The sequence below is a fragment of the Erinaceus europaeus genome, chromosome 15 (genome assembly GCF_950295315.1).
Source record: "Erinaceus europaeus chromosome 15, mEriEur2.1, whole genome shotgun sequence".
NCBI classification, from domain to species: Eukaryota; Metazoa; Chordata; class Mammalia; order Eulipotyphla; family Erinaceidae; genus Erinaceus; species Erinaceus europaeus.
The window spans coordinates 23,117,958-23,142,539 of record NC_080176.1 but is presented as its reverse complement, the minus strand read 5'-3'; the positions used below and the strand labels follow the sequence as shown (position 1 = coordinate 23,142,539).

Below are 24,582 nucleotides of genomic sequence, written 5' to 3'. Positions count from 1 at the left end.
TGTTTTGATGTCATGTTGTTGGATAGGACAGAGAAATCAAGAGAGGAGGGGAAGACAGACAGGGGGAAAGATAGACACCTGCAGACCTGTTTCACTGCTTGTGAAGCGACTCCCCTGCAGGTGGGGAGCTGGGGGATCGAACCGGGATCCTTATGGTCCTTGCACTTAGCGCCACCTGAGCTTAACCCATGGCACTACCACCCAACTCCCAAAAGGGTTCATTTTTTATGATAAAAGCAGGGAGGCAGACAAAAGCACTACTCAGATCTAGCCTATGATGGTGCTGGGAATTGAACCTGGGGCCTCTGGGCCTCAGGCATGACTCAGAAGCACAACAATTGTGCTCTCTGGGCCCAAAAGGCATGTTTTTAAGTGTACAGAGTGCAGCGGGTACTATAGGTATTTCTCATTAGTGGAAACTTCTGGCACTAACACTTAAAATGCCTGGGTTTCTTCCACCTCTTGTTGAGTCAGAGCTGGCAACGTTAAACACTGGCTTGTGGTAGATTCCAGTCACTGACAGTGAACAAAAACATTTATAAATTCCAGGTATGAGTATGTACAAGATGTATCAAATATCAGCTCACTGTCATGGGGCTGCTACTTAGGAATAGTGCCACACCTTACAGATTAGTCTAACAAGAGCAATGCCTTTACAAATATAACTAAAATTGAACAGATAATTTTTGTAGAGACAGAAGAAAAGCAAACCAACCAACCCCTATCCCAATGACAAGCCCTATATTCTTAAGTGAGTTCAGTGTTCTGTTTTGACTAGGTACCCTGCTATTACAGCTTTCTGCTTCCACCAAGAGTGTGTTTATTCACAACAGGTATGTTTGTCCGCTAAAAAGTCTTATCATTGTGTCAGAAACAACTTTTAGTTCTGGAAATTGCCAAAGGAGTACTGTTTTCATTATTTGAGTTGAGATAATTTCTCCCTCACTAATAATTCCCTGATATGTAAAAGGTTTGAATCCACACAGTGAAACATAATTCTAAATGCATACAAATGTTTAATCTACTATAGTCCAGTACTGAGTTAGTTGTGTGGTTGTGCTAACAGTTGTGATTTCCACTCTGTTGACTAAAAGTTATTACCACCCTGACTAAAGCAAGAAGCCTGGCCTACATTCATCAGTGTGAATCTAGTCTCTGTTGGTGTTTAGGTAGGGCTTTGACTTTATCTGACTTATCGTGTTTTATGACTTTAGAGGACGTTGTGTACATGTACATTCACATTCCCTCTCCTATGAATTCTCTGGTGGCTACTGAAGGCTGATTTGTGGTAGAATTTTTTCCCACATTCACTGCATTCATAGGGCTTCTCTCCAGAATGAGTTCTATAGTGGACTGTCAGGTATGACATCCGAGAGAAGGCTTTGCCACATTCATTACATTCAAAGGGTTTCTCTCCTGAATGAATTCGGTGATGGATGGTGAGATAGGACATCTGAGAGAAGAACTTCCCGCATTGAAAACACTCGTAGGCTTTCTCTCCCGTGTGAGTCCTTTGATGTCTATTAAGGGCTGAATTCTGGCAAAAGGTCTTCCCGCATTCACTGCATTCATAGGGTTTCTCTCCTGAATGGATCCGGTGATGGATCGTGAGGTATGACATCTGAGAGAAGAATTTCCCACATATGTAACATTCATATGGTTTCTCTCCTTTGTGTATCCTCTGATGTCTGCAAAGCGCTGAGTTCTGGTAGAAAGTCTTCCCACATTCATCACACTCGTAGGGCTTCACTCCAGAATGAGTTCTGTGGTGTATGGTGAGGTATGACAACTGGGAGAAGAGCTTTCCACACTCGTGACATTCATAGGGTTTCTCTCCCGTGTGGACCCTCTGATGCCTCATGAGGGCCGAGTTCAAATAGAAAGTCTTCCCACATTCGTTACATTCGTAAGGCTTCTCTCCTGAGTGAGTTCTGTAATGGACAGTGAGATACGACAACCGGGAGAAGAACTTGCCACACTCGTTACATTCGTAGGGCTTCTCCCCTGTGTGTGTCCTCTGGTGTGTTGTGAGAGTTGACTTCCTGCAGAAGCACTTCCCACACTCGTTACACTTATAGAGTTTCACGCCTGTGTGAATTTTCTGATGGTCATTCAGAGCTGACTTCTGGGAGAAAGTCTTTCCACAGTCATGACAGACGTAAGGTCTCTCTCCTGAGTGTGTTCTCTGGTGTTGCGTGAGGTGTGTCTTCTGGCAGAAGGATTTCCCACAGTAACTACATTCGTAGGGCTTCTCTCCTGAGTGAGTTCTCTGATGCTGAATGAGGTGTAACTTCTGGTAGAATGTTTTCCCGCAGTCATTACATTCATATGGCTTCTCCCCTGTGTGTGTTCTCTGATGTACAGTGAGTGTTCCCTTCTGACAGAAGGACTTTCCACACTGGTTACATTCATAGGGCTTCTCTCCTGTGTGAGTCCTCTGGTGTATGATAAATTTCGACTTTTTACAGAAGGACTTTCCGCACGCAGTGCACTTGTAGGGCTTCGTTTCCAAATGGGCTCTCTGATGGACACTAAGGTTTGACATCTGGAGATAGGAGAATTCAGATTCGTTCCATTTACAAGGCTTCTCCCTTATGTGATTAACAAAATTTGTATCCTTTTGAAAGGCTTTTTGGCATTCAAGGTATTCAAAGGGTTTCTCTGAAACACTGGCCTTCTGAGAAATACTTTCTGAGCTTAGATGGTAAGATTCTCCACTTTGATTCAACGCCTCAGACTGACTTCTTGGGTTTGTTTTCTCAAGCTTAAGATGGAGAGGTGATTTCCCACACGCAATACAGTCATCAGGCTTCAACTTAGCATAGCTTCCATCACTACGGATAAATTCTGAAGCTGCTTTTACATTCTTTTCACATGAGCCACACTTATAGGACACAGTGTTTGAAGGAACAGGATTGGATTCCACATGAAAAGTTTTACCAAGATCATTACCTCTCTCTTCATTTGGAATTTTATTATGGATGAGTATTTTTTGATTTGAATGTTTGTCTTCATTATCTTGGACTCTCTCTATTAGATCATCAATGTTCCAGACTTCTAAAAAAATAATAATAAAGATGCAAAAGTAACATGGTTTTGTATGCTTTCTTACCTAATATACGTAACGAGACAGACATATACAGACATTGCATTGCTGCAGAGATGGCAGCTTTATGCAGAGATAATTCCAAGAGCATTTCTTTTTCTTTTGGTCTGAAACATACTATCTCCTCCACCCCCAGCCAACCCCCACCCCTGCCACACATACCCAAAGAGCGAGGAAAAGGGGGAATAAGCTGTCAAAACACAGACAGCTCTGTTTCCACAAATCCAACTTATTTTTCTTTAAAAAAAAATATATATATATATTTATTTATTTATTTATTTATTATTGGATTGAGAAAGAACTTGAGAGGGATGGGGGAGACAGAGAGGGAGAGAAACAGAGAGACACCTGTAGCCCGGCTTCACCACTTGTGAAGCTTTTCCCCAGCAGGTGGGGACCAGGAGCTCGAACCTGAGTCCTTGTGCGCCGTAATGTGTGTGCTCAATAGGTGTGCCACCACCGGGCCACCGTAAAATTTTTCTTTCTTTTTTAAATATTTATTTATTCCCTTTTGTTGCCCTTGTTGTTTTTATTGTTGTAGTTATTATTGTTGTTATTGATGTCATCGTTGTTGGATACAACAGAGAGAAGTGGAGAGAGATAGGGGCAGACAGAGAGGGGGAGAGAAAGATAGACACCTGCAGACCTGCTTCACCACTCAAACCGGGATTCTTACGCCAGACCTTGAGCTTTGCGCCACATGCGCTTCACCTGCTGTGCTACCACTTGACTCCTGTAGAGTTTTCTTAACACTGGGTATAGAAAGCACACTACAATATGGAGCAATGATGGAAGGACAGGATGCTGGATGGATGACAAGATAGCTGGAAAAGCACTTACAGGTGGAGCTGGCAGGCAGTTCGCTGGCTAAAGCACACAGGTGACCATGCACAGTGACCACATGCAAGTGCCCCTGGGGGGAGCTGCACCAGTAGTGGAGTGGGGATGGGATCTGTCTCTCCTCTCCCTCCCCTATCTATCTCTTACCCTCTGTTTAGAGGAAAGAAAAACCTGACTGCTGGGAGAAGCAGAGTTGTGCAGGCACCAAGCCCCAGAAATAACTCTGATGACAAGACATCTAGGAGTTAAGAAGTCATCTAGGAGCAAGGAGAACCAGAAGATATACCTAAGAAGGGTTTTGCTTTGGAGGAGGGAGATCAGCAGTAGACACATTATTTCAGGTCCAGTTTAGTGAGCCAGAGTAGTAGGTAAGGCACTGTGACCTGGGACTGAGATTTGTGTGGTAGCATTATTGCTATTCTAGATATATGTCTCTCTGTCACACACACATAGCAATCCCAGATGAACTTCTATGCTAATCTCTTGATTAAGTGAACAGTCCTATATGTAAGACTAATATACATATATTTATTGATTGATCGATTTTTTTGCCTCCAGGGTTATTGCTGGGGCATGGTGCCTGCACTACAGATCCACTGATCCTGGATGCCATTTTTTTTCTATTGGCTAGGACAGGGAGAAATTGAAAGGGGGGGGGGGAAGATAGGGAGAATTATAGATACCTGCAGACCTGCTTCACTGCTTGTGAAGCCACCCTCTCTACAGGTGGGGAGCTAGGGGCTTGAACAAGGATCTTCTCGCGGCTCTCTGTGCTTCATACTATGTGCGTTTAACACATTGAGACACCACCCGGCTCATTGAGGACCTGATGGGAATGAATGCAAATTGTGCACTGTCCCAGAAGTTTACTTAGTCACGTGCCACAGGATTACAGTGCAGCATAAAAATGGGCACAGCTCTAAAGACGGGGCAGGAAGGAGCTCTCTGGGAAACTCAGGAAACAAGAGTTTGAAGACAGAAGCACATAGTTGAGAGGTGTTTTCAGGAAAGGGAGGAAGACAGATGACGGCCACTTGCTTTCTGCATCTCACGTGGCCAGAGTACCTGCTCTGACAGGACACCTGTCAAAGCCCTGGGACTAGAGCAGGAGCAAGGGGAGCCAGCTCCTGTGAGAGACCCAGGTTCGTGTCTGGCTTCAGCCCCCTTTCAACTTCACGGTCTTGATCCAAAAAATAAAGTATTAAAAAAAGAACTGGGAGTCAGGCGGTAGCACAGTGGGTTAAGTGCACGTGGCATGAAGCGCAAGACCAGTGTAAGGATCCCAGTTCGAGCCCCCAGCTCTCCACCTGCAGGGGAGTCACTTCACAGACGGTGAAGCAGGTCTGCAGGTTTCTGTCTTTCTCTCCCCCTCTCTGTCTTTCCCTCCTCTCTCCATTTCTCTCTGTCCTATCCAACAATGACAATATCAATAACTACAATAACGATAAAAACAAGGGCAACAAAAGGGAAAATAAATTTAAAAAAATAACTGAATCATCTTAGAAATTAATAAACGTCTGAATGCCTGAAAACAAGCCTATGAAGGTAAGCCCATTGACAATGTTAGAAAGGTAAGAAAATGTTAAGCACACTAAGTATGAAGTACAGAGACCCAAAAAGATCCTGGTTCCAACCTGTGGCTCCCCACTTGCAGCAGGGAAGCTTCACAAACAGTGAAGCAGGGCTGCAGCTGTCTCTCTCCCTATCTCCTCCTCCTCTTTCAATTTCTCTCTGTCCTATCCAATAAAATAGCTGTCAGGAGCAGTGGATTTGTAGTGCTAGGCTGAGGTAAGCATAGAAAAGCCTTCTGTGGGGCCAGGTGGTGGTGCACCTGGTTAAGTGTTCACATTATGGCGCACAAGGATGCAAGTTCAAGCCCCTGATCCCCACCTGCAGGGGGAAAGCTTCATGAATGGAGAAGCAGGGCTGCAGGTGTCTCTGTGGCTCTGTCCCGCTCTATCTCTTCTTCTCTCTATTTCTCTGTCTCTATCCAATAATAAATAAATAAAAGAATTTTAAAAATAGGAAAAAAGAAAGAAAGAAGGAAAGAAAGTAAGAAAGAAAGAAAGACAAAAAGAAAGAAAGAAAGAAAGATGAGCCTTTTGCTTTGCCAGCAGGGCTATCCCTGGGCCTTGTTGCCGGCACAGTGACTCCACCACTCCCAACAGCCATTCCCATCCTTACCCACACCACCTTTTTTTTTTTAACTTTTGTTTTATAGTACTAAGAATGGAGCTGAAGATAGACAGACAGAGAGAGAGAGGGAGAGAAAGATAGGCATCTGCAGACCTACTTCATTACTCTTGAAGCTTCCCCCTGCAGATGGGGAGCAGGGGCTTGAACATGGATTCTTGTGCACTGTACGATGTGTGTCTACTTGGTGTGCCACTGCCCAGCCCTTCAACAAAGTAGTTTTTTTATTTGTCCGAGTAGTTTTTTTATTTGTCCGTCTGTCTATTTTTACCAAAGCACTGCTCAGCTCAGCTCTGGGATCTCAGCATCTCAGACATGAAAGTTTTTTGCATAATCACTGTGCTCTCTCTCCTGCCCAGCAAAGGCACGTCTTGTCTCTGCAAGGGGGTTGGGTGGTAGCACAGCGTGTTAAACGCACATGGCGCAGAGCACAAGGACCAGCACAGGGATCCTGGTTCAAGCCCCCAGATTCCCACCTGCAGGGGAGTCACTTCACAGGCAGTGAAGCAGGTCTGCAAATGCCTATCTTTCTCTCCCCTTCCTCTCTCCATTTCTCTGTCCTATCTGGCAACAACAACATCAACAACAATAATAACCACAACAATGATAAAACAAGGGCAACAAAAAGGGGAAAAAATAGTCTCCAGGAGCAGTAGATTCATGGTACAGGCACCAAGCCCCAGCAATAACTCTAGAGGCAAAAAAAAAAAAAAAAAAGTCTTTGCAACTGAGACCCCCAGATACTGAAAGTGCACAACATTCCCGGGAAACCCCAGCTCCAAGCTACCAAAGTCCCTACTGCCTCCACGAACTCACCTGGACAGCTCTGAAGTAGGGAGTCTCCTCCTGCTCCCCACAGCTCTTCTCCTTGTTCCAACTTGATGATCACTTCTGGCTTGATAATGTGCCATCCTGTCAACAGAAACAAAAGACAACTTGAAGCTGGCCACTGGGCATCCAGACCTCCGCTGCCTGAGGGAAGCAAGGACTTGGGAGCCTCACAATGGAAGTGACCACCGTGCTGTAATGGCTGTGCCTCTGGGCATGGAGATTAGGCCAAGAGGCCCCGCCTGGATCCCTAGACGGGCAGTTCATATATGTCTCCTTCAAACCAAGGCTCAGTCCAGTTCTGGGAATCCTGTGCATTCCAGTGGCTGAGGAAGCGAGCGGCCCTCACCCACGGCCTCCAAGTGGCTGTAGTTCTCCAGCATCACATCCCTGTACGTCGCCCTCTGCTCACGGTCCAGCTGCTGCCACTCGTCCCGGGTGAAGTCCACGGCCACATCCCTGAATGACACCGGCCCCTGGAATGGCACCGCGATGGGAGGAGGTGACATGGCGAAGAAATATGGGGACAAGAGTTTGTCAAATCTAAGAGCATCACAGACCGGGGGCTGGGCAGAGGCGTACTGGGTTAAGTGCACACAGTACAAAGTGCAAGGACCTGAACAAGGATCTCGGTTCGAGCCCCAAGCGCCCTGCCTGCAGCGGGGGGGGGGGGGGGGGGGAGGGGTGTCACTTCACAAGCAAAGCAGGTCTGCTCCCGATCCTCACCTATAGGGGGAAAACTTCACTAGTGGTGAAGCTGGGCTACAGGTGTCTGTCTCCCTCTCTTATCAACCCCTACCCTCTCAATTCCTGGTTGTTTCTATTCAATAAATAAATAAAGATAATTTTAAAAATTAAAAGAAAAAGGGAGTCAGGCAGTAGAGCAGTGGGTTAAGTGCACGTGGTATGAAGCGCAAGGACTGGATTAAGGATACTAGTTCAAGTCCCCAGCTCCCCACCTGCAGGGGAGTCGCTTCACAGGCGGTGAAGCAGGTCTGCAGGTGTCTATCTTTCTCTCTCCCTTTCTGTCTTCTCCTCCTCTTTCCATTTCTCTCTGTCCTATCCAACAATGACAACATCAATAACAAGAACAATAACTACAACAAGCAAAAATAAAAGCAAGGGCAGCAAAAGGGAAAATAAATAATATAAATAAAAAAAAAACTAAAAGAAAAAGAAACAGACAATGATGGTGCCCCCTACATAATTCCAGAATTAATGAGCAGATCCAGGGGTGCAGGATAGACCTCTGTGTCACTGGGCAGGGCGCGCATATCTGGGTTCATCTCTAATGCCACCATACACCACACCTTAGCGGTGCCCTGTTGTCTTTTTCTCACAGAAATAATCATTTCATTTTTCTTTCTTCCCCCCCCCCCTCCCAGAGCAGTGAACCACTGGCTTCTGGTGAGGACAGGCTTTGAACCTGAAGCTCTGTCTGCCTCACAGTCCACGGGCAAAGCCACTACACCAGCTCGGCACTCTAGAAACAATCATTTTTCAAAGAAAAAACCAGGCAGCTCCTGGACACCCAAAGCCAGTGGACAAATCCACAGAACACAGAGAACATGGTATCGGCCACCCAAATGTTCTGTGAGAAGGTTAAGAGACTCAAAGGACTTGGAAAACACAACCGGACAACACGGTGACACAGACCCACAGCAGTCAGCGACAGGCCCCTGATGTAAAGCCAAGCAAGAGCCTCTGTGTGGGCCCCAAACAGCACGATGCAAGATGGGCAAGAACAGACAGAGAGTAACACGGCCAGTGGCCGAGGGAGAGGAGCGGCATCCAGTGGAAGAAGTCCCAACCGAGTGGGAAGCAAAGCCAAGCACAGCTCTGGCTCTCCAGGAGCCTCAGTCATGCACCAGCCAGTCTGTTCTGGTCACACCCGCCGGGCCATCTCCACAAAGACTGCGGGCACCGGCGACTCACCGGTGATCTCCACATTGTGTGTAGCTCTTGGGGTGATGCGGGGACTGTGGACATGGAGGCGGACCTGGGGAAGGCAGGCAGGTGTGAGGTCACAGACGGGCAAGGAAGAGCCGTGAGAGATGCCCCAGGAATGACTGTCCTTCGGAAGCCTGCCGGAGGGACTAGAACGATGAGGGGAGGGCTTGCCTCTGCCTCTGTACCTTCCACACCACTCTGCTGGGGTGAGAACACACAGTCCTTGTTAGCAAGAGAACAGCCAATCTGTGTGGAACAGAATCTGGCATCATGAAACATAAAGCCATAAAGGACACTGGGGGCCAGGAGATAGTTTGTCAGCTAGAGGACAGGCCTGGGCAGAGGGCAGATAGCATAATGGTCATGCAAACAGACTCTCATGCTTGAGACTTCAAAGTCCCAGGTTTAATCCCCCTCACAGGGAGTTGGGCGGTAGTACAGTGGGTTAAGTGCATGTGGCGCAAAGCGCAAGGACCAGCTTAAGGATCCCAGTTTGAGCCCCGGCTCCCCACCTGCAGGAGAGTCACTTCACAAGCAGTGAAACAGGTCTGCAGGTGTCTTATCTTTCTCTCCTCCTGTCTTCCCCTCCTCTCTCCATTTCTCTCTGTCCTATCCAACAATGGTGACATCAACAATAATTACAACAATAAAAAAAATCCCCCTCACCACCATAAACCAGAGCTGAAGTGATCTGGTGTAAATAAGGGGCCGGGTGGTGGCGCACCTGGTTGAGCCTACATGTTACAGTGCGTAAGGACCCAGGTTCAAGTCATCAGTCCCCACCTGCAAGGGGAAAGCTTCATGAGTGATGAAGCAGGGCTGCAGGTCTCTCTCTCTCTGTCTATCAGCCCTTTCCCTCTCAATTTCTGGCAGTGTCTATCCAATAAGTAAAGATTAATAATAATAAATAAATAAAATAGAGCACCGGCCTTACCCTGCAGTAGGCCCCATTCCAGTGAGAGCCCCATGGGTGGCCTTGGGTTGCTACGGTGAGAAGAGCTGTGATGTCTTTCTCTCCTATCAGAAATGTCAACAATATGGGCTGGGGAGACAGCACAGTGGTTATGTAAAAAGAATATCCTGCCTGAGGCTCTGAGGCCCCAGCTTCAATCCCTGTTACCACCATCAGCCAGAGCAATGGTCTGGTGGGGAAATATATACACATCAGGTGAGGGGAGGACACTTAGTGATACTGTATATGCACAAGGCCCTGGTTCTCTCCCTGGCACCATGTTAAAAACAAAAAAATCCTGTTGTAGTTGTGTTTATTCTTTTTTTTTTCCCCTTTGCCACCAGGGTTATCTCTGGGGCTCAGTGCCTGCACTATGAATCCACTGCTCCTGGAGGCCATTTTTCTTTTTCTTTTTTCTATTGATTAGAACACCAAAAAAACTGAAGAGAAAGGGGATATAGAGAGGGAGACACCTACAGACCTGCTTTACAGTTTGTGAAACATGTTCCCTGAAGGTGAAGAATGGGGGACTTGAACCCATGTCCTTGTGCATGGTGACACATGTGCTAAACTGAGTGCAACACCGCCTGACCCCTCCTGTTTCTTCTTCTTTTTTAATATTTTATTTATTTATTAATGAGAAAGATAGGAGCAGAGAGAAAGAACCAGACATCACTCTGATACATGTGCTGCCAGGGATTAAACTAGGGACCTCCTGCTTGAGAGCCCAGTGCTTTATCCACTGCACCACCTCCTGGGCCACCCTTCTGTTTATTCTTAAATCAAGATCTGAGAACTCACAGGAAGCTGAGCAGAGACACGCTCAGGCATGACTCCACCTTTGGTTTATTTGCCCAAATATGAGTGTACCACTCGGGTCCTTTGTCAGGACACTGTGGCTGCCTGGAAGGTGGCACCGTGGATAAAATGCTGAGCACTGATCCCTGGCACATGCTCTGATGTCCCCTCACTTTCATAAATAAATAAATCTTAAAAGAAAGAGAAAGAGAGAGATCAACCCCATTTGGTGGTGCACCTGTTTGAGCGCACACGTTACAGTGCACAATGACCCAGGTTCGTGTTCCCCGTCCCCACCTGCAGGGGAAAAACTTCGAGGAGTAAAGCAGGGCTGCAGGTGTCTCTCTATCACTCTTCCTTCCCCTCCCTCACAATTTCTGGCTGTCTCTATCTATTGAATAAAGATAATAAAAAAAAAAAAAAAAGGAAAGAGAGAGAGAAAGAGAGAAAAGGAAAGTTACTTTGTAGCAGAGAGACAGCTCATAGTAGAGCCCTGGACTTGAGCTCTGAGTGTGATCTTTGGAACCATATATGTCAGACTAACATCTGGCTCTCACAATACCTTATGAAATAAATTATTTCTTCATTTTTGTTTCATTTTCTTCCTTCCTTTTTTTTCTTTTTAGAAAAAATGTACTTTGACAGTTAACTGGACGTGCCAGAGGCAGTTCTGTTAATCCCATCTGCAAACCAGGGACCTGGCCAGTCCCCCACCCAATACACCTGCCCTCCTCACACCCCCCTGCACCTGTCAGCCCTCAGCACAGAGGGGGGTAGCCTCCAGCAGGGGAGGGGAGGAGGAGGCAGGCAAAGGAAGGACAGCTCAGCAGGGGATGCCCAGCCACAGGAAACCGTACCCCCAAGTTCCCACCGGGTGTCCCCGGAATCTAAGCAGTCATGCACCCCAAGTCCTTGTGATGACATCCTGGACCCAGGAAACAGTGCACCCCAAGATCCTGGGCGTCCCATATGACTGGCAAGAAACCGAGAAGACTTGTGCAGGAACGTCAGTGTCCCCGAGGAGGTCCCCCAACAGTTTCAAGTCACCTTGCACCCCCAGTCTCCACGGGGTCCCCAGAAAACGTGCACCCCGAGTCTCCATGGACCCCAGAAACCGTACACCCGAGTATCCATGGACCCCCCCAGAAACCGTGCACCCCAGTCCCTACGACCCCCCGGAGCAGCCCCGCACCCCTCCGCCCTGCGGGTCCTGAACCCGGGAAGGGTCACCCCGCCCACTCCTGGAGCCCCCGGGTGCAGGGTCAGGGGCAACCGGGGTGCAGGGTCGGAGGCACCCGGGGGCCCCTGCGCCTCCCCAGAGGCCTGCGGGGCCCACTGGCCTCGCCGCTCACGATCGGGTCCGCTCGCACCTGCGCCGGCCCGGCCGAACCCTCGCCCGCAGCCCTGCGCTGCTGCCACCGCCGCCGCCCGCCTGACCCGCAGCCCCGGGTCCCAGCGCCGGAGGCCGCGGCCGCGAGCAGCGCAGAGCGCGGACCTGGGACCGCACGAAGCTCCGCCGCGCCGACACACTGCGCCTGCGCCGCCGCTCGCGGGCCACCGCGCGTGCGCAACGCTCACCGGAAGCCCTCCTCCAGGGCCCGTCGGAACTATACTTCAGTCCGGAACACGCCGCCGGACTATACTTCCCAGAAGGCCGCGCGCCGCCTGGTGGGGGAACGTGGGCGATGCTTGGGGGCTGATGGCTTTGGGCGACGGCGCAGTCTGCAGAGCCTGTCCTTCCTGGCCCTGGCCGCTTAGGGCCCCAGTAGTGTCTCCGCCACCCTACCGCTCAAAGGGACTCCCGGGTCGAGGCACCCGCGGCCCCAAGTGGACAGTGACCTAAAGCTGAGAGCTCGGGCCTGGCGCCTCCCCTTCCCTGCAAAACGTGGGAGTCCCATCCCTCCCCGCCCTGCGGCACCCATGGGCGTCGCCAGCCTGTAGGGACCCAAGAAGGTGACAGCACCCACCCGTGAGGACATTGCCCGTGGGGACACAAAGAGAACAAACACGGAAACCCTGAGCCGATGGTGACTCCCGGGTGTGCCTGTAAAGCAGGACAGCACGTCCTGGGGCAGAGGGGGTGAGGGTGAGGACAGAGACAGCCTCACCTGCTGTGACAGTCTGCACCAGTGGTCAGAGTGCAGAGCCCTGGTCTCTGGTCAGAATGCAGAGCCCCGGGCCATGGTGTCAGTGGTCAGCATGCAGGGCCCCGGGCCATGGTGTCAGCTCCTTACTGGGAGCCCACCACAGTGCCCCAAGGATCCCCACTGGGGGTCTGCGGGTTGGCCTTGTGCTGTCCTGCAATCGCAGAGAGGAAGCCGAGGTCAGCTGGGCACCAGCTCCTGGGGTTAGCCTGGCCCTTCCCACAGGCCCTGGACTGGCTCCGAGTGGAGAGGCACGTGGCCTGGCCTCCTGCCCTCAGCTCAAGAACATTTTCTCCATTGCTTCGGTCTTTTTCAAACTTAATCTTTTGGGCCAGGTGGTGGCACACTCACGTTACAGTGTGCCAGGATCCAGGTTCAAACCCCTGGTCCCCACCTGCAGGAAGAAAGCATTGCAAGTGATGAAGCAGGGCTGCAGGTGTCTCTCTGTGTCTCTTCCTCTCTATCTCCCACTCCCCTCTCAGTTTCTCTCTGTCTCTATCCAATAATAAATAATGCCTTTTTAATTTTTAAAAATCTTTATTTTACTTATTTATAGGATAGAGACAGAAATTGAGAGGAGTTAGGGATAGAGAAAGAGAGAGAGAGAGACACCAGCAGCACTGCTTCACCACTACAGGTGGAGACTGGGGAGCTTGAACCCAGGTCCTTGTGCATTATAACATGAGCACTTAACCAGGTGCACAACCACCTGGCCCAATCTCCTTTCAATCTTTATCCTTATTCACTTAATTATGTATTGACCTTTCTTTTTCTTTTTTTAAATATTAATTTTGTTTGAGAGAGAAATACATAGACACCAGAGCCTTGCTCAGTTCTGGCTAATGGCAGTGATGGGGATTGAACCTGGAACCTCAAAGCCTCAGGCAGGAGAGTTTGTTTTTTTTTTTTTGAAGAACCATTCTGCTGTCTCTCCAGCCCTATCCTTTTCTAGACTGGAATGGAGAGGAAGAGAAGAGACACACAGCTTTGCTTCCCCATCCATGGAGCTGCCCTACTGCTGTCCATGGTATTCCCGTAGGCATCAGACCTCGAACCCAGTGCCTTGCACATGGAAGGTGTGTGCTGTGCTGGGTGGGCCGTATCACCACCTTGGCTCCATCTTTGTGTGGACATGGACGGACAGTTTGCTTTCACAAAGAAGAGCTTGGAAACTCTGCAGCCCTGTTATCACAGATGCCCATGACACTCTGACTGCAGTGACCCCTGAAGGGGAGGGGTACAGGCCGCACTCCCCTCCTCTCCTGATCTTCTGGCAGTGGATACCATTGGGGAGAGAGAGGGGAAGGGAGAGGGAGAGAGAGAGAGACAACCAGGGCTCGGAAGAAGTGGACCCTCTGGATCCAGGGCCAGGAGAAGGGGCCAAAGAGGCAGAAGTAGGTGATGACCACGGCCAGCAGGTAATAGGGGAATGTTCACTTCCGGGACAGGGAGCAGGTGGGCTGAAAGGTGGGGTTGGGGGACCCAGCTAGGGCAGGTACTGTCACTGGACAATGTCAGATCTGTCACCTGCAGTCCTGAGCCTTCTGGGGACTGTGGCCTGGGGCCGACATAGGCCCAGGTGTCCCTAGTTCAGGAGCCATCTTCTCCGTGAGGAAGGTGACCACTTCCTCTTCCTTTTCTCACCTGCTGGCCACAGACAGGAGGCTGGGGAGACCCATCTGCTCTGAATCCCAAGGCTGGCACCTGATGGTCCTCCGGGCAGTGGACGAGCAGGGACTCAGGTGTCTTCCTAGACATCCTCCCAGCCATGCTAGCTGGGACCATGAGTTGCTGGACCGGGGTTCTGGCCTTTGTCTTGGGGCCTCCTCTCACCAGTGGGCAGGCTATCACCCACAGCCCCGTGTGCCTTCCCTGATGCTGAGCCATCCCCCTGGACCTCCCCTGACTGTCCAGTGGATTCCACTGGAGGAAAAAAGTCTCTGGAGCCCCCGCGCTGACCCCACACAGCCCCTTTGGGTTGAGTGTCACTTCCAGATGGACTGCTCTGAAGTCACTCTATGACTCTGACCACAGGCCTGGCATCTTGCTTATCTGGGAGTCTCACTTACTCTTGAGCCCCCAGACCTCGTCACTCTCATCCCTGCTGCTCCCCCCCCCCAGATCTGGTTCTGCAGCAGGAATAGGAAAGAGAGACACAGGTGCGTTGAGAAGGGTGGGGGGGGGGACAGGGTGTCTGCAGGCAGGGGACAGAGTGATGTGGAGGGCAGCTCTGAAAGGTGGTCAAAGATTGGGGCTGGGTGGTGGCACACCTGGTTAAGTGCATATGTTGCAATATACAAGGACCCAGGTTCAAACCCGCAGTTGCCACCTGCAGGGTGAAAGCTTTCCGAGTGGTGAAGCTGGTCTGCAAGTGTCTCTCTGTCTCTCTTCCTTTCTATCTCCCTCTCCCCTCTCAGTGTCTGGCCGTCGATATCAAATACATAAAAATTAAAAAAAAAAAAAATAAGGTTAAGTGCACATGGCACAAAGTGCAAGGACCAGAGTAAGGATCCGGGTTCGAGCCCCTGGCTTCCCACATGCAGGGTGTTGTTTCACAAGCTGTGAAGCAGGTCTGCAGGTGTTTATCTTTCTTTTTTTTTAAGATTTTATTTATTTATTAATGAGAAAAATAGAGAGAGAGAAAGAACCAGACATCATTCTGGTACATGTGCTGCCGGGGATTGAACTCAGGACCTCATGCTTGAGAGTCCAATGCTTTATCCACTGCGTCACCTCCCGGACCACAAGGTGTTTATCTTTCTGTCCCCTTCTGTGCCTTCCCCTCCTCTCTCAGCTTCTCTCTGTCTTATCCAGCAGCAACAACAACAATAATAACAACAAGGGCAACAAAACAGGAAAAAATGGCCTCTATGAACAGTGGATTCATAGTGTAGGCACCGAGCCTCAGCGATAATTTTTTTGGAGGCAAAAAAATTTTTTAAAGATGCCATGGCCCTCCACATAACATACCCCCCGGAACCCCCCAGACAGCCCCCAACCCCCTGTCTGGCAGTTACAAAGTGTTTCCCTTCAAACTAGTTGCCAGGTTAGAATGTTATATGACATCAGTGCTTCTGGGGCTCCTGATTGGAGGGGTGGGTTCCGTGGCGCTAGGCAGGCAGGTGGACACTGGTCTACGTGGTCCTGTCCCTCACTTCCCTGCCCTCTTGTGAGTGGGAAGGGACGTTGGACGCAGCGGTGGACTTGGACCCAGGTTGGTTTAGCTTCCAACCATGGCTAGCCCTGATTCCCTGCGACAGAGCCCCCAGCCCAGCTGCTCGGGGTACCCCCTGGACGTGGATGTGGTGTTGGACGCCATACCGGGGCCCTCAGGTGAGGGGGCTATAGGTGGAGGGCTGGGGTGAGGCTGTCAGGAGAGAGGCAAGACACCCCAAATGTGAGTGTGGAGAGAATCAGCAGCAGCTCTGGGGTGAGGCCCAGAGGAAAGCACCCAGGGAAGCCAGGGACCCCCAGGCAGATGGGCTGGGCATCGAGGAGGGGCAGGGGTAGAAGAGTGGCCACTTGGGGCTTGTCCCCTGGAGAGACCATCACAAGGAGTGTGACACTAGGGGGTGAAGCCCTGGCAGGAAGTTCTGGGACGAGGGCCAAGGTCACAGTCCATGGAGAGAATGGGGCAGGGATGGGATGGGGAGCCGAGCTGCCCCCAAAAGATGACAGAATCTCATCCATCTCCTGCTGTCTGTCCTCAGCCCTCCAAGTGGACCCCAGCCCCCGGGCACAGGGCCCAGATCGGACCAGGAGAGGATGGTCCTGCTCATCCGTGTCCTCGGAAGAGCCGGCTCTGAACATCTGGGGGGACCCCAGCCCCCTGACACTGTTTGAGCAGCTGAGAAGGAAGCGGGACTGGTCCTCCTCTTCATCCGGGGGTGACACCTCGGAAGTCAGGAAGAGAAGGAGGGGGTACTCCTCCAGCTCAAGGGAGGAGGAGGCAGGAGAGGAGAAAGAAGAGGAGGAGGAAGAGGAGAATGATGGGGATGACGAGGAGGAGAGAGAAGCGGAGGTCGCCCCTGAGGTGCAGGACGTGAGCCTGGGCCCCAGACCTCAGCTGCTGTGTGTCTCGAGGAAAAGGAAGAGAGAGTGGACATCTGATGAGGAGGAGGAGGAAGAAGAGGAGGAGGAGGCGGAGGTAGCTCCCAAGCCTCAGGATGCCTGGGAGGTGGAGGCCCTGTCTGCGCTCAAGATGAAAATCAAGAGACGTAGGGTGTCAGCCGTGTTCCCCGAGCACCACGAGGCCTTCACCCGGCTGCTGGGTAGGAAGGAGCACAAACCCCAGGCCTGTGGGGGGGGGGCTGTACCCTGGGGCCTTCCTGTGTGGACACTGAGCTGACCTTGCCCTCTGCTGTCACAGAGGACCCCGTCATTGAAAAGTTCCTGGCCTGGGACAAAGACCTACTGACTTCTGACAAGGTGCCACCCCCACCCTGGGGTACCCCTGCTCCCCCAGCTCCCTCTGCCCAGCTCCTTTGGGACCTGCCCCCCTTGGTGGCCCCTTGGTGGGTTCCCCTTCATCCCTTTCAGCCCTTGGGGCTGTTCTGCTCTGGTCACCAGGCCCCTCCTCACGTCCCTCCAACACACCCCTCGAGTCCCCCTGTCCCCACACAGGCTCAGTCACGGGGGTCTCAACTCCCAGCGCCTGGGCCTGTCCCAGCCAGGCGCCCCCAGCCCCAGCCCCTCGGCCCATCTGCTCCCTCTCCCAGAAGTGACCATCCTATCCCCCCCAGTACCTGCTGGCCATGGTCATCGCCTACTTCAGCCGCTTCGGCCTCTTCTCCTGGCAAATTCGGAGGATCCACTTCTTCCTGGCCCTGTGAGTCAGTCAGTCTCTCTTTCTCCCTCCCTCCCTCTTCCTCTCTCCCTCTCTCTTCCCCACTATGTCCACTGGTGGGCGGGAGTGGCTACACCCCAGGCATCCCTACTGACGGGACTCTGGGAGCTTCTGTGCCATTCTTTGTGGAAGCCAACACACGGTGGCCCCTGAGATACTAGCTTACAGGGGACTCTGTCCGGGAGGCGCGCTTCTGACGTCCTCCCGTATCTGTCTGCCTGTCTATCTGCTACAGCTACCTCGCCAACGACATGGAGGAGGATGAGCCGGCGCCCAAGCAGGCCATCTTTTCCTTTCTGTATGGCTCCGACCGCACCCAGAGGCCCCAGTTCCACAGGCTGCGCTTCAGGCTGGTCCGCACCATGGGCTGGAGGGCCCGCGTCAGCCGCCAGGAGTGCGAGGAGGTGGGTGGCAGGGGTCAGGTAGGAGTACTGGGGGGCCTGAGGGGGTTATGGAGGCAGACACGGGCACAGGGGGCATCCTCAGGGGGGCTAGGGGCAGACACAGGGACAGGGGGCATTATGAGGGGGGCCTGGGGCAAACACAGGGACAGGGGCATCCTGAGGGGGCCCTGGAGCAGACACGGGGACAGGGATCATCCTGAGGGGGGCTGGTGGCAGACACAGGGACGGGGGCATCCTGAGGAGGGGCTGGGGCAGAAAGGGGTAGAGGGTCTTTGGGGGGTCCTGGGGACAGAAGGAGGGGCAGGGGAGCATCCTGGGTGGGCCTAGGGGCAAAGGAAGGGCACCCAGAGGGGAGTGAGGGGGTGCCCTGAGGGCAGGCATGGGTGGGACCATCCTGGGGGAGGGTCTGGGGGAAGATGAGGGTGTCCAGGGGGCAGTTGGGGTTTCCTGGGGGGGGGCACGGGGGCAGACAAGGGGATAGAAGGTGTCCTGGGAGGTCAGTAGGGGGGCACAGGGGCCTTTCTGGGGATTAGATGGTGGAAGGGAGTGTCCTGGGGGATGTGGTGCCAGGGAACAGAGGGCGAGGCTGCATAAGGGAAAGGGGCCCCATGCGAGGAGCCTTGATTTTCATGGATCTGTCTGTCTGCTAGATCCAGGCCTACAACCCGGATCTGTGGGTGTGGGGCCGAGACCGCACTCTCCTGCCCTGAGACTCCCACCCGTGGGGGCCCAAGATCATCAGCACCTGGAAGGTGAGTGTCCTGGGTGGTGCTACAGGAGGACTGGGCTCTAGGGTGCCTGCAGACCCCCATGTGTGGCCCAAGCTGCCCCTTCTCCAGCCCCCAACAGTCTACCATAGCCCTTGGGGGGACCTTCCGGCCCTCAGCTCCCAGCATAGAGACCCCCACACCCAGGTAGAAGCTGGGGCTACCAGCTGTCACGGGGGGAATAATGCTGGCTGGACCCTCCACCTGTTGCCGTGCTGGGTTACTGGGTGGGAAGCCTTCCCCTGTCTATTGTCTGCCTTCTCTTCCTCCCACCTTTTTTTTTTGGAGACAGAGAAATTGAAAAGGAAATAGAAAGATAGAGAGGGAGAGAAGAGAGGGGCCAGGTGGTGGAGCACTCAGCCAGGTGCGCCACTACCTGACCCAGCGCACATGTTACCGTGCACAAGTACCCAGGTTCAAGCCCTTGGTCTCCACCTGCAGGAGGAAAGCTTTGCCAGTGGTGAAGCAGGGCTGCAGGTGTCTGTCTCTTATCTCCCTCTGTATCACCCTCTTCCCTCTTGATTTCTGGCTGTCTATATCCAATAAATAAAAGATTTTTTTTTCCAAAAAGAAAGGGAGAGAGATAGACACCTGCAACCCTGCTTCACCACTTGTGAAGCTTCTGCCCTGCAGATGGGGACTGGTGACTTGAACTCGGGTCCTTGCTCATGGTGACATGTGCACTCAGCCAGATAGGCTGCTGTGGGGGCCCCCTATTTATTTCCTTAACGGAGAGAGAATAGGGGTCCATTCCACACATGGAAGTCCTGAGCTCTGCCTACTGACTCTCCTCCCTAACTTGCTGGCTTTCTCTTTCAGGTTCCTTTTCGCTCTTTAAGAGCCGGGCACAGGGCCACCCTGCGTCTTGCGGGAGCATCCTGCACGGAGCTGCGTGCAGAGGCCACGGGGACACCACACTGGTGGTGGTCAGTGAGAAACTACCCCTTCCAGGAGCCCAGAGCCCTCGCTTCCCTGCCTGCACACCTGGCAGCATCTGATCTGTACCCCAACCCCCGGCAGGGCCTGACGTGCCTCCTCACCTGGGCTAGCCCCGGCCCCACATGCCATCCAGCAGGCTCTACCCTGCCCTGCCCAAAATCAGTAGGGGTGGGGCATGGGGAGAAGGGAGCCTGCATGTTATACATTAGTTCAATAAATTGTTTATTTTCTGCACAGAGTCTGGGGCCTTGCTTCACCAGCAGCATTGGGCAGACAAGCTATTTTTTTTTAAAGAGTTTGAGCAATGGTCTACAGTATAGATTTTCCCCCTCGCCACTCCCATCACAAAAGGTCTGTGCCCCCAGCCCCACCCCTACAGTTCTCTCTCAGTCTTAGAAATAGGTTGACAATTGTTTTCACATTCGTACGTTCAGTTCTTTATATTCCGAACATGAGTGAAACCATTCTGAAGTTGTCCTTTATCTTCTCACTCACTTCACTGAGCATCATCGCCTCCAATTCTGTGCCCTTTATCCCAAAGGACACAACATCATCTTTTTTATTGCTGAGTAAAACTCCATTGAGTGTATGTCCCATAACTGTTGTATCTAGTCACCTGTCGAAGGGCAGTTTGGTTGTTTCCAAGTTTTTGCTTTTGTGTGTAACGCTCCCTCTCAAAGCCCCAGACTGAAACAATAGTGTGCCTGCGGTTTCTGGTGAGGTGCTGTACACTTCAGGCAAATACTGCCAAGTCCACCAAAAGGGACCTCTTTTGTAAGGGTGTCACTGTGGTCCCCACACCTGGGATATTTACACAGGCTTCCTTCACTGGGTGTTGATATTTTGGGAAGGAAAAATTTCTTCTCTATTGAATAAAAAAAGGTTAAATAGTGGGAGTTGGGCGGTAGCACAGCAGGTTAAGCACAGGTTGCGCAAAGCACAAGGACCAGCTCCCCACCTGCAGGGGAGTCACTTCACAGGTGGTGAAGCAGGTCTGCAGGTGTCTTTCTCTCCCCCTCTCTGTCTTCTCCTCTCTCCATAAGACAGAGAGATCTGTTTTATCCAACAACGGATGACATCAGTAACAACAACAATAACTAGAGCAATAAAACAAGGGCAACAAAAGGGAATAAATAAATATTTAAATATCTTTTTTTAAAATTTTTTTATTTAAGAAAGGATTAATTAACAAAACCATAGGGTAGGAGGGGTACAACTCCACACAATTCCCACCGCCCAATCTCCATATCCCACCCCCTCCCCAGTAGCTTTCCCATTCTCTATCCCTCTGGGAGCATGGACCCAGGGTCATTGAGGGTTGCAGAAGGTAGAAGGTCTGGTTTCTGTAATTGCTTCCCTGCTGAACATGGGCGTTGACTGGTCGGTCCATACTCCCAGTCTGCTTCTCTTTCCCTAGTAAGGTGGGTCTCTGGGGAAGCTGAGCTCTAGGAGACATTGGTGGGGTCTTCAGTCCAGGGAAGCCTGGCCTGGCATCCTGGTGGCATCTGGAACCTGATGACTGAAAGAGAGTTAACATACAAAGCCAAACAAATTGTTGAGCAATCATGGACCCAAAGCTTCGAATAGTGGAGAGGAAGTGTTAGGGAGGGTACTCACTGCAAACTCTAGTGTACTTCTGCTTTCTTACTTTGGTGCCATACTCCAAACTCAGTCAATTTCTGCTTTGCGTTTCTACTTCTTTTTTTTTTTTACATGCATAACATTCCCCAGATTCCCATTTAACAATACAACCCCCATTTCATTCATCATTTTTCATGGACCTGTATTCTCCCCACCTACCTACCCACCCTATCAGTAACAACAACAATAACTACAGCAATAAAACAAGGGCAACAAAAGGGAATAAATAAATATTTAAATATCTTAATAAAAAAAAGCTATTCCTGAAAAAAAAATTTATACCCTAAGGAATGTCTTTATTTTTGTTTGGTTTTTGCCACCAGGGCTATTGCGGGGGCTTGGTGCCTCCTTGACTCCACTGCTCCCAAAAGCCATGTGTCCCTTTCTTCTTCTTTTTTCCTCCAAGGTTATCACTTGGACTTGGTGCCTGCACTATGAATCCACTGTTCCTGGAGGATATTTTTTTTCCCTTTTGTTGCCCTTGTTTTTTTATCATTGTTGTTATTACTGTTATTGCTGTCATTGTTGTTGGATAGGACAGAGAGAACTTGAGAGAGGAGGGGAAGACAGAGAGAGGGAGAGAAAGATAGACACCTGCAGACTTGCTTCACTGTCCCCTGAAGCGACCTCCCCCCCCGCAGGTGGGTAGCCAGGGCCTTGAACAGGGATCCTGACACCGGTCCTTGTGCTTCGTGCCATGTGTGCTTAACCCATTGTGCCACTGCCCAACCCCCCCATATTTTTATTTTTACATGGATTTACATATATTTCTTTTTGGGGTGACCACCCAGCCCTCAGATTCCAGCACAGTGACCCTCACATCCAGGGAGGAGCTGGGGCCACCAGCTATCACAGGGGCACGAGGCTGGCTGGACCTTTCACCTTTGGCACCTGGAAAGATCTGATGCCATGTTGAAGACTTTCCCCATCTATTCTCTGTCTTTCTTCTTCATTCTACTTTTTTTTTCCTCTTTCTGTTTTGTTTTGGAGACAGAAATTGAGAGGGAAATAGAAAGATAGGGGCCAGGTGGTGGCACACCTGGTTAAGCTCTCACACTGCAGTGCACAAGGACCCAGGTTCAACCCCCTGGTTCAACCCACCTGCAAGGGGAAAGCTTCCTAAGTGGTGAAGCAGGGCTGCAGATGTCTCTCTGTCTCTTTCCCACTCTATCTCCTCCTCCCCTTTCCATTTCTCTCTGTGTGTATCCAATCATAAATAAATAATATTTTAAAAGATAAATGACTTCAAAAACCATAGAGAGGGAGAGGGAGAGAGAGGGCATAGGGTAGATAGCATAACGGTTATGCAAAGAGACTCCCATGCCTGAGGCTCCGAAGTCCCAGGTTCAATCCCCTGCACCACTATAAGCCAGAGCTGAGCAGTGTTCTGGTAAAGAAAAAAAAAAAAAAAGGAAGAAAAGAAACAAAACAGAAGGAAAGACACATGCAGATCTGCAACACCACTTGTGAGGCTTTGCCGCGGCAGGTGGGGACTGGTGACTTGAACTTGGGTCCTTGTGCACGGTAACATGAGCCCTCAACCGGGTAGGCTGCCACTGGGCCCCCCCTATTTATCTCTTTTTTTTTTTTTTTTACCTCCAGGGTTATTGCCGGGGCTTGGTGCCTGCACTGCTCCTTGAGACTATTTGTTCCCCTTTTGTTGCCCTTGTTGTTCCATCATTGTTGTGGTTATCATTATTATCATTATTATTGTTGTTGTTGTTGCTGTCATTGGATAGGACAGAGAGAAATGGAGAGAGGAGGAAAAGACAGAGAGGGGGAGAGAAAGATAGACACTTGCAGACCTGCTTCACCACCTGTGAAGCGACTCCCCTGCAGGTGGGGAGCCGGGGGCTCAAACCGGGGTCCTTAACGCTTTGGGCCATATGCGCTTAACCTGCTGCGCTACCGCCCAACTCCCTATTTGTCTCCTTAATGGGTTATCTCTGGGGAAAGACACTGGACCTCGTTGGCTTTTCAGAGAGAGGCAGAGAAGAAGAGGGGAAAGAGACCACGCGCTGGGCAGTGGTGCACCTGGTTGAGTGCACACGTTGTTAAGCGCAACGAGGTCTCCACCTTCGGGGGGGAAGCGTCAAGAGCAGTGAAAAAGGGCTGCAGGTGTCTTTCTCTCCCTCTCTATTCCCCTTCCTGCTCAATTTCTCTATGTCCTCTCATATGAAAAAAAAGAAAAGGTACAAAGAAAGAGAAAGAAGGAATGTGATCACAGTATTGAAGCTTCTGTCAGCGCCGTGGGGGCTGGGCTCGACTCTGGGTTGAACACACAGCAGCAAAGCAGCACGGTATCTAAGTGAGCTACTCACCAGACAAGATCTACCATATCTAAAGCATGACAAGCTGGTGTAAAAGCAGAGAGAGAGGGAGCCGGGCGGTAGCGCAGCGGGTTAAGCGCACGTGGCGCAAAGTGCAAGGACCGGTGCAAGGATCCCAGTTCAAGTCCCCGGCTCCCCACCTGCAGGGGAGTCACTTTACAGGTGGTGAAGCAGGTCTGCAGGTGTCTTTCTCTCCCCTCTCTTTCTTCCCCTCCTTTCCATTTCTCTCTGTCCTATCCAACAACGACAATATCAATAACAACAACAATAATAACTACAACAACAACAACAAAAAAATAAGGGCAACAAAAGGGAATAAAGAAAAAAAATAGCAGAGAGAAAAAAGAGATATACCGAGAGAGAGCCAGGGGCTGGGCAGTGATGCACCTGGTTGAGCGCATATGTTACAATGTGCAGGGACCCAGTTTCCAGTCCCCGGTCCTCACCTGCAGAGGGAAAGCTTCAAGAGTGAAGTAGTGCTGCAGGTGTCTCTCTTTTTCTCTACCCCCCTTCCCTCTTAATTTCTGTCTGTCTCTATCAAATAAATAAAGATAATAAAATTTTGGGGACAGCTGTTTGAGTGCACACGTTACAATGCGCAAGGACTCAGGTTCAAGCTCCCAGTCCCCACCTGCAGGGGGAAAAGCTTCACAAGTGGTGAAGAAAGGCTGCATGTGTCTTTCTGCCTCTCACCCTCTCTCTCTCTCCCTTCCCTCTCAATTTCTGACTGTCTCTATCCAATAAATAAAGATAATAAAAATATTTTTTAATATTTATTTTTATTTATTAAATAGAGATAGAAGGAAATCTAGAGGGAGTGGGGAGATACAGAAGGAGAAACAGA

At 50.8% G+C, this 24,582-nt stretch overlaps 2 protein-coding genes across 13 annotated transcripts; one reads left to right on the top strand and one right to left on the bottom strand.

Annotated features, from left to right (window-relative positions):
* Window positions 1-12,207, bottom strand: ZNF12 (zinc finger protein 12). Of its 12 annotated transcripts, none has more exons than XM_060173260.1 (6): window positions 12,038-12,207; window positions 9,852-9,959; window positions 8,903-9,063; window positions 7,317-7,443; window positions 6,956-7,051; window positions 2-3,057 (listed from the first exon to the last, which is right to left on the bottom strand). In XM_060173260.1, exons 2-6 carry the CDS (start codon window positions 9,883-9,885, stop codon window positions 1,211-1,213), a joined length of 2,265 nt encoding a protein of 754 aa, XP_060029243.1. In that variant the 5' UTR covers window positions 9,886-9,959; window positions 12,038-12,207; the 3' UTR covers window positions 2-1,210. The 12 variants fall into 12 exon arrangements, with proteins under 12 accessions (XP_060029254.1, XP_060029243.1, XP_060029246.1 ...); XM_060173263.1 differs by having other exon boundaries at window positions 8,903-8,966; XM_060173270.1 differs by having other exon boundaries at window positions 8,903-9,118; window positions 9,852-9,934.
* Window positions 12,208-15,982: 3,775 nt separating this feature from the next.
* Window positions 15,983-18,808, top strand: LOC103115329 (speedy protein E4-like). The gene is made up of 6 exons (XM_060173290.1): window positions 15,983-16,144; window positions 16,522-17,082; window positions 17,181-17,239; window positions 17,554-17,639; window positions 17,893-18,061; window positions 18,712-18,808. Exons 1-6 carry the CDS (start codon window positions 16,045-16,047, stop codon window positions 18,769-18,771), a joined length of 1,035 nt encoding a protein of 344 aa, XP_060029273.1. The 5' UTR covers window positions 15,983-16,044; the 3' UTR covers window positions 18,772-18,808.
* Window positions 18,809-24,582: the final 5,774 nt, after the last annotated feature.

Excerpts from the sequence above, each read along its gene's own strand:
- LOC103115329 (XM_060173290.1), top strand. The coding sequence starts at position 16,045 with ATGGCTAGCCCTGATTCCCTGCGACAGAGCCCCCAGCCCAGCTGCTCG. Across the intron at positions 16,145-16,521 it reads CGCCATACCGGGGCCCTCAG|CCCTCCAAGTGGACCCCAGC; the intron begins GTGAGGGGGCTA and ends GTCTGTCCTCAG. Across the intron at positions 17,240-17,553 it reads ACCTACTGACTTCTGACAAG|TACCTGCTGGCCATGGTCAT; the intron begins GTGCCACCCCCA and ends TATCCCCCCCAG.
- ZNF12 (XM_060173260.1), bottom strand. The coding sequence starts at position 9,885 with ATGGGGCTCTCACTGGAATGGGGCCTACTGCAGG. Across the intron at positions 9,064-9,851 it reads GGAATGGGGCCTACTGCAGG|TCCCTCCGGCAGGCTTCCGA; the intron begins GTAAGGCCGGTG and ends TCATCGTTCTAG. Across the intron at positions 7,052-7,316 it reads CAGCCACTTGGAGGCCGTGG|GATGGCACATTATCAAGCCA; the intron begins GTGAGGGCCGCT and ends TTCTGTTGACAG.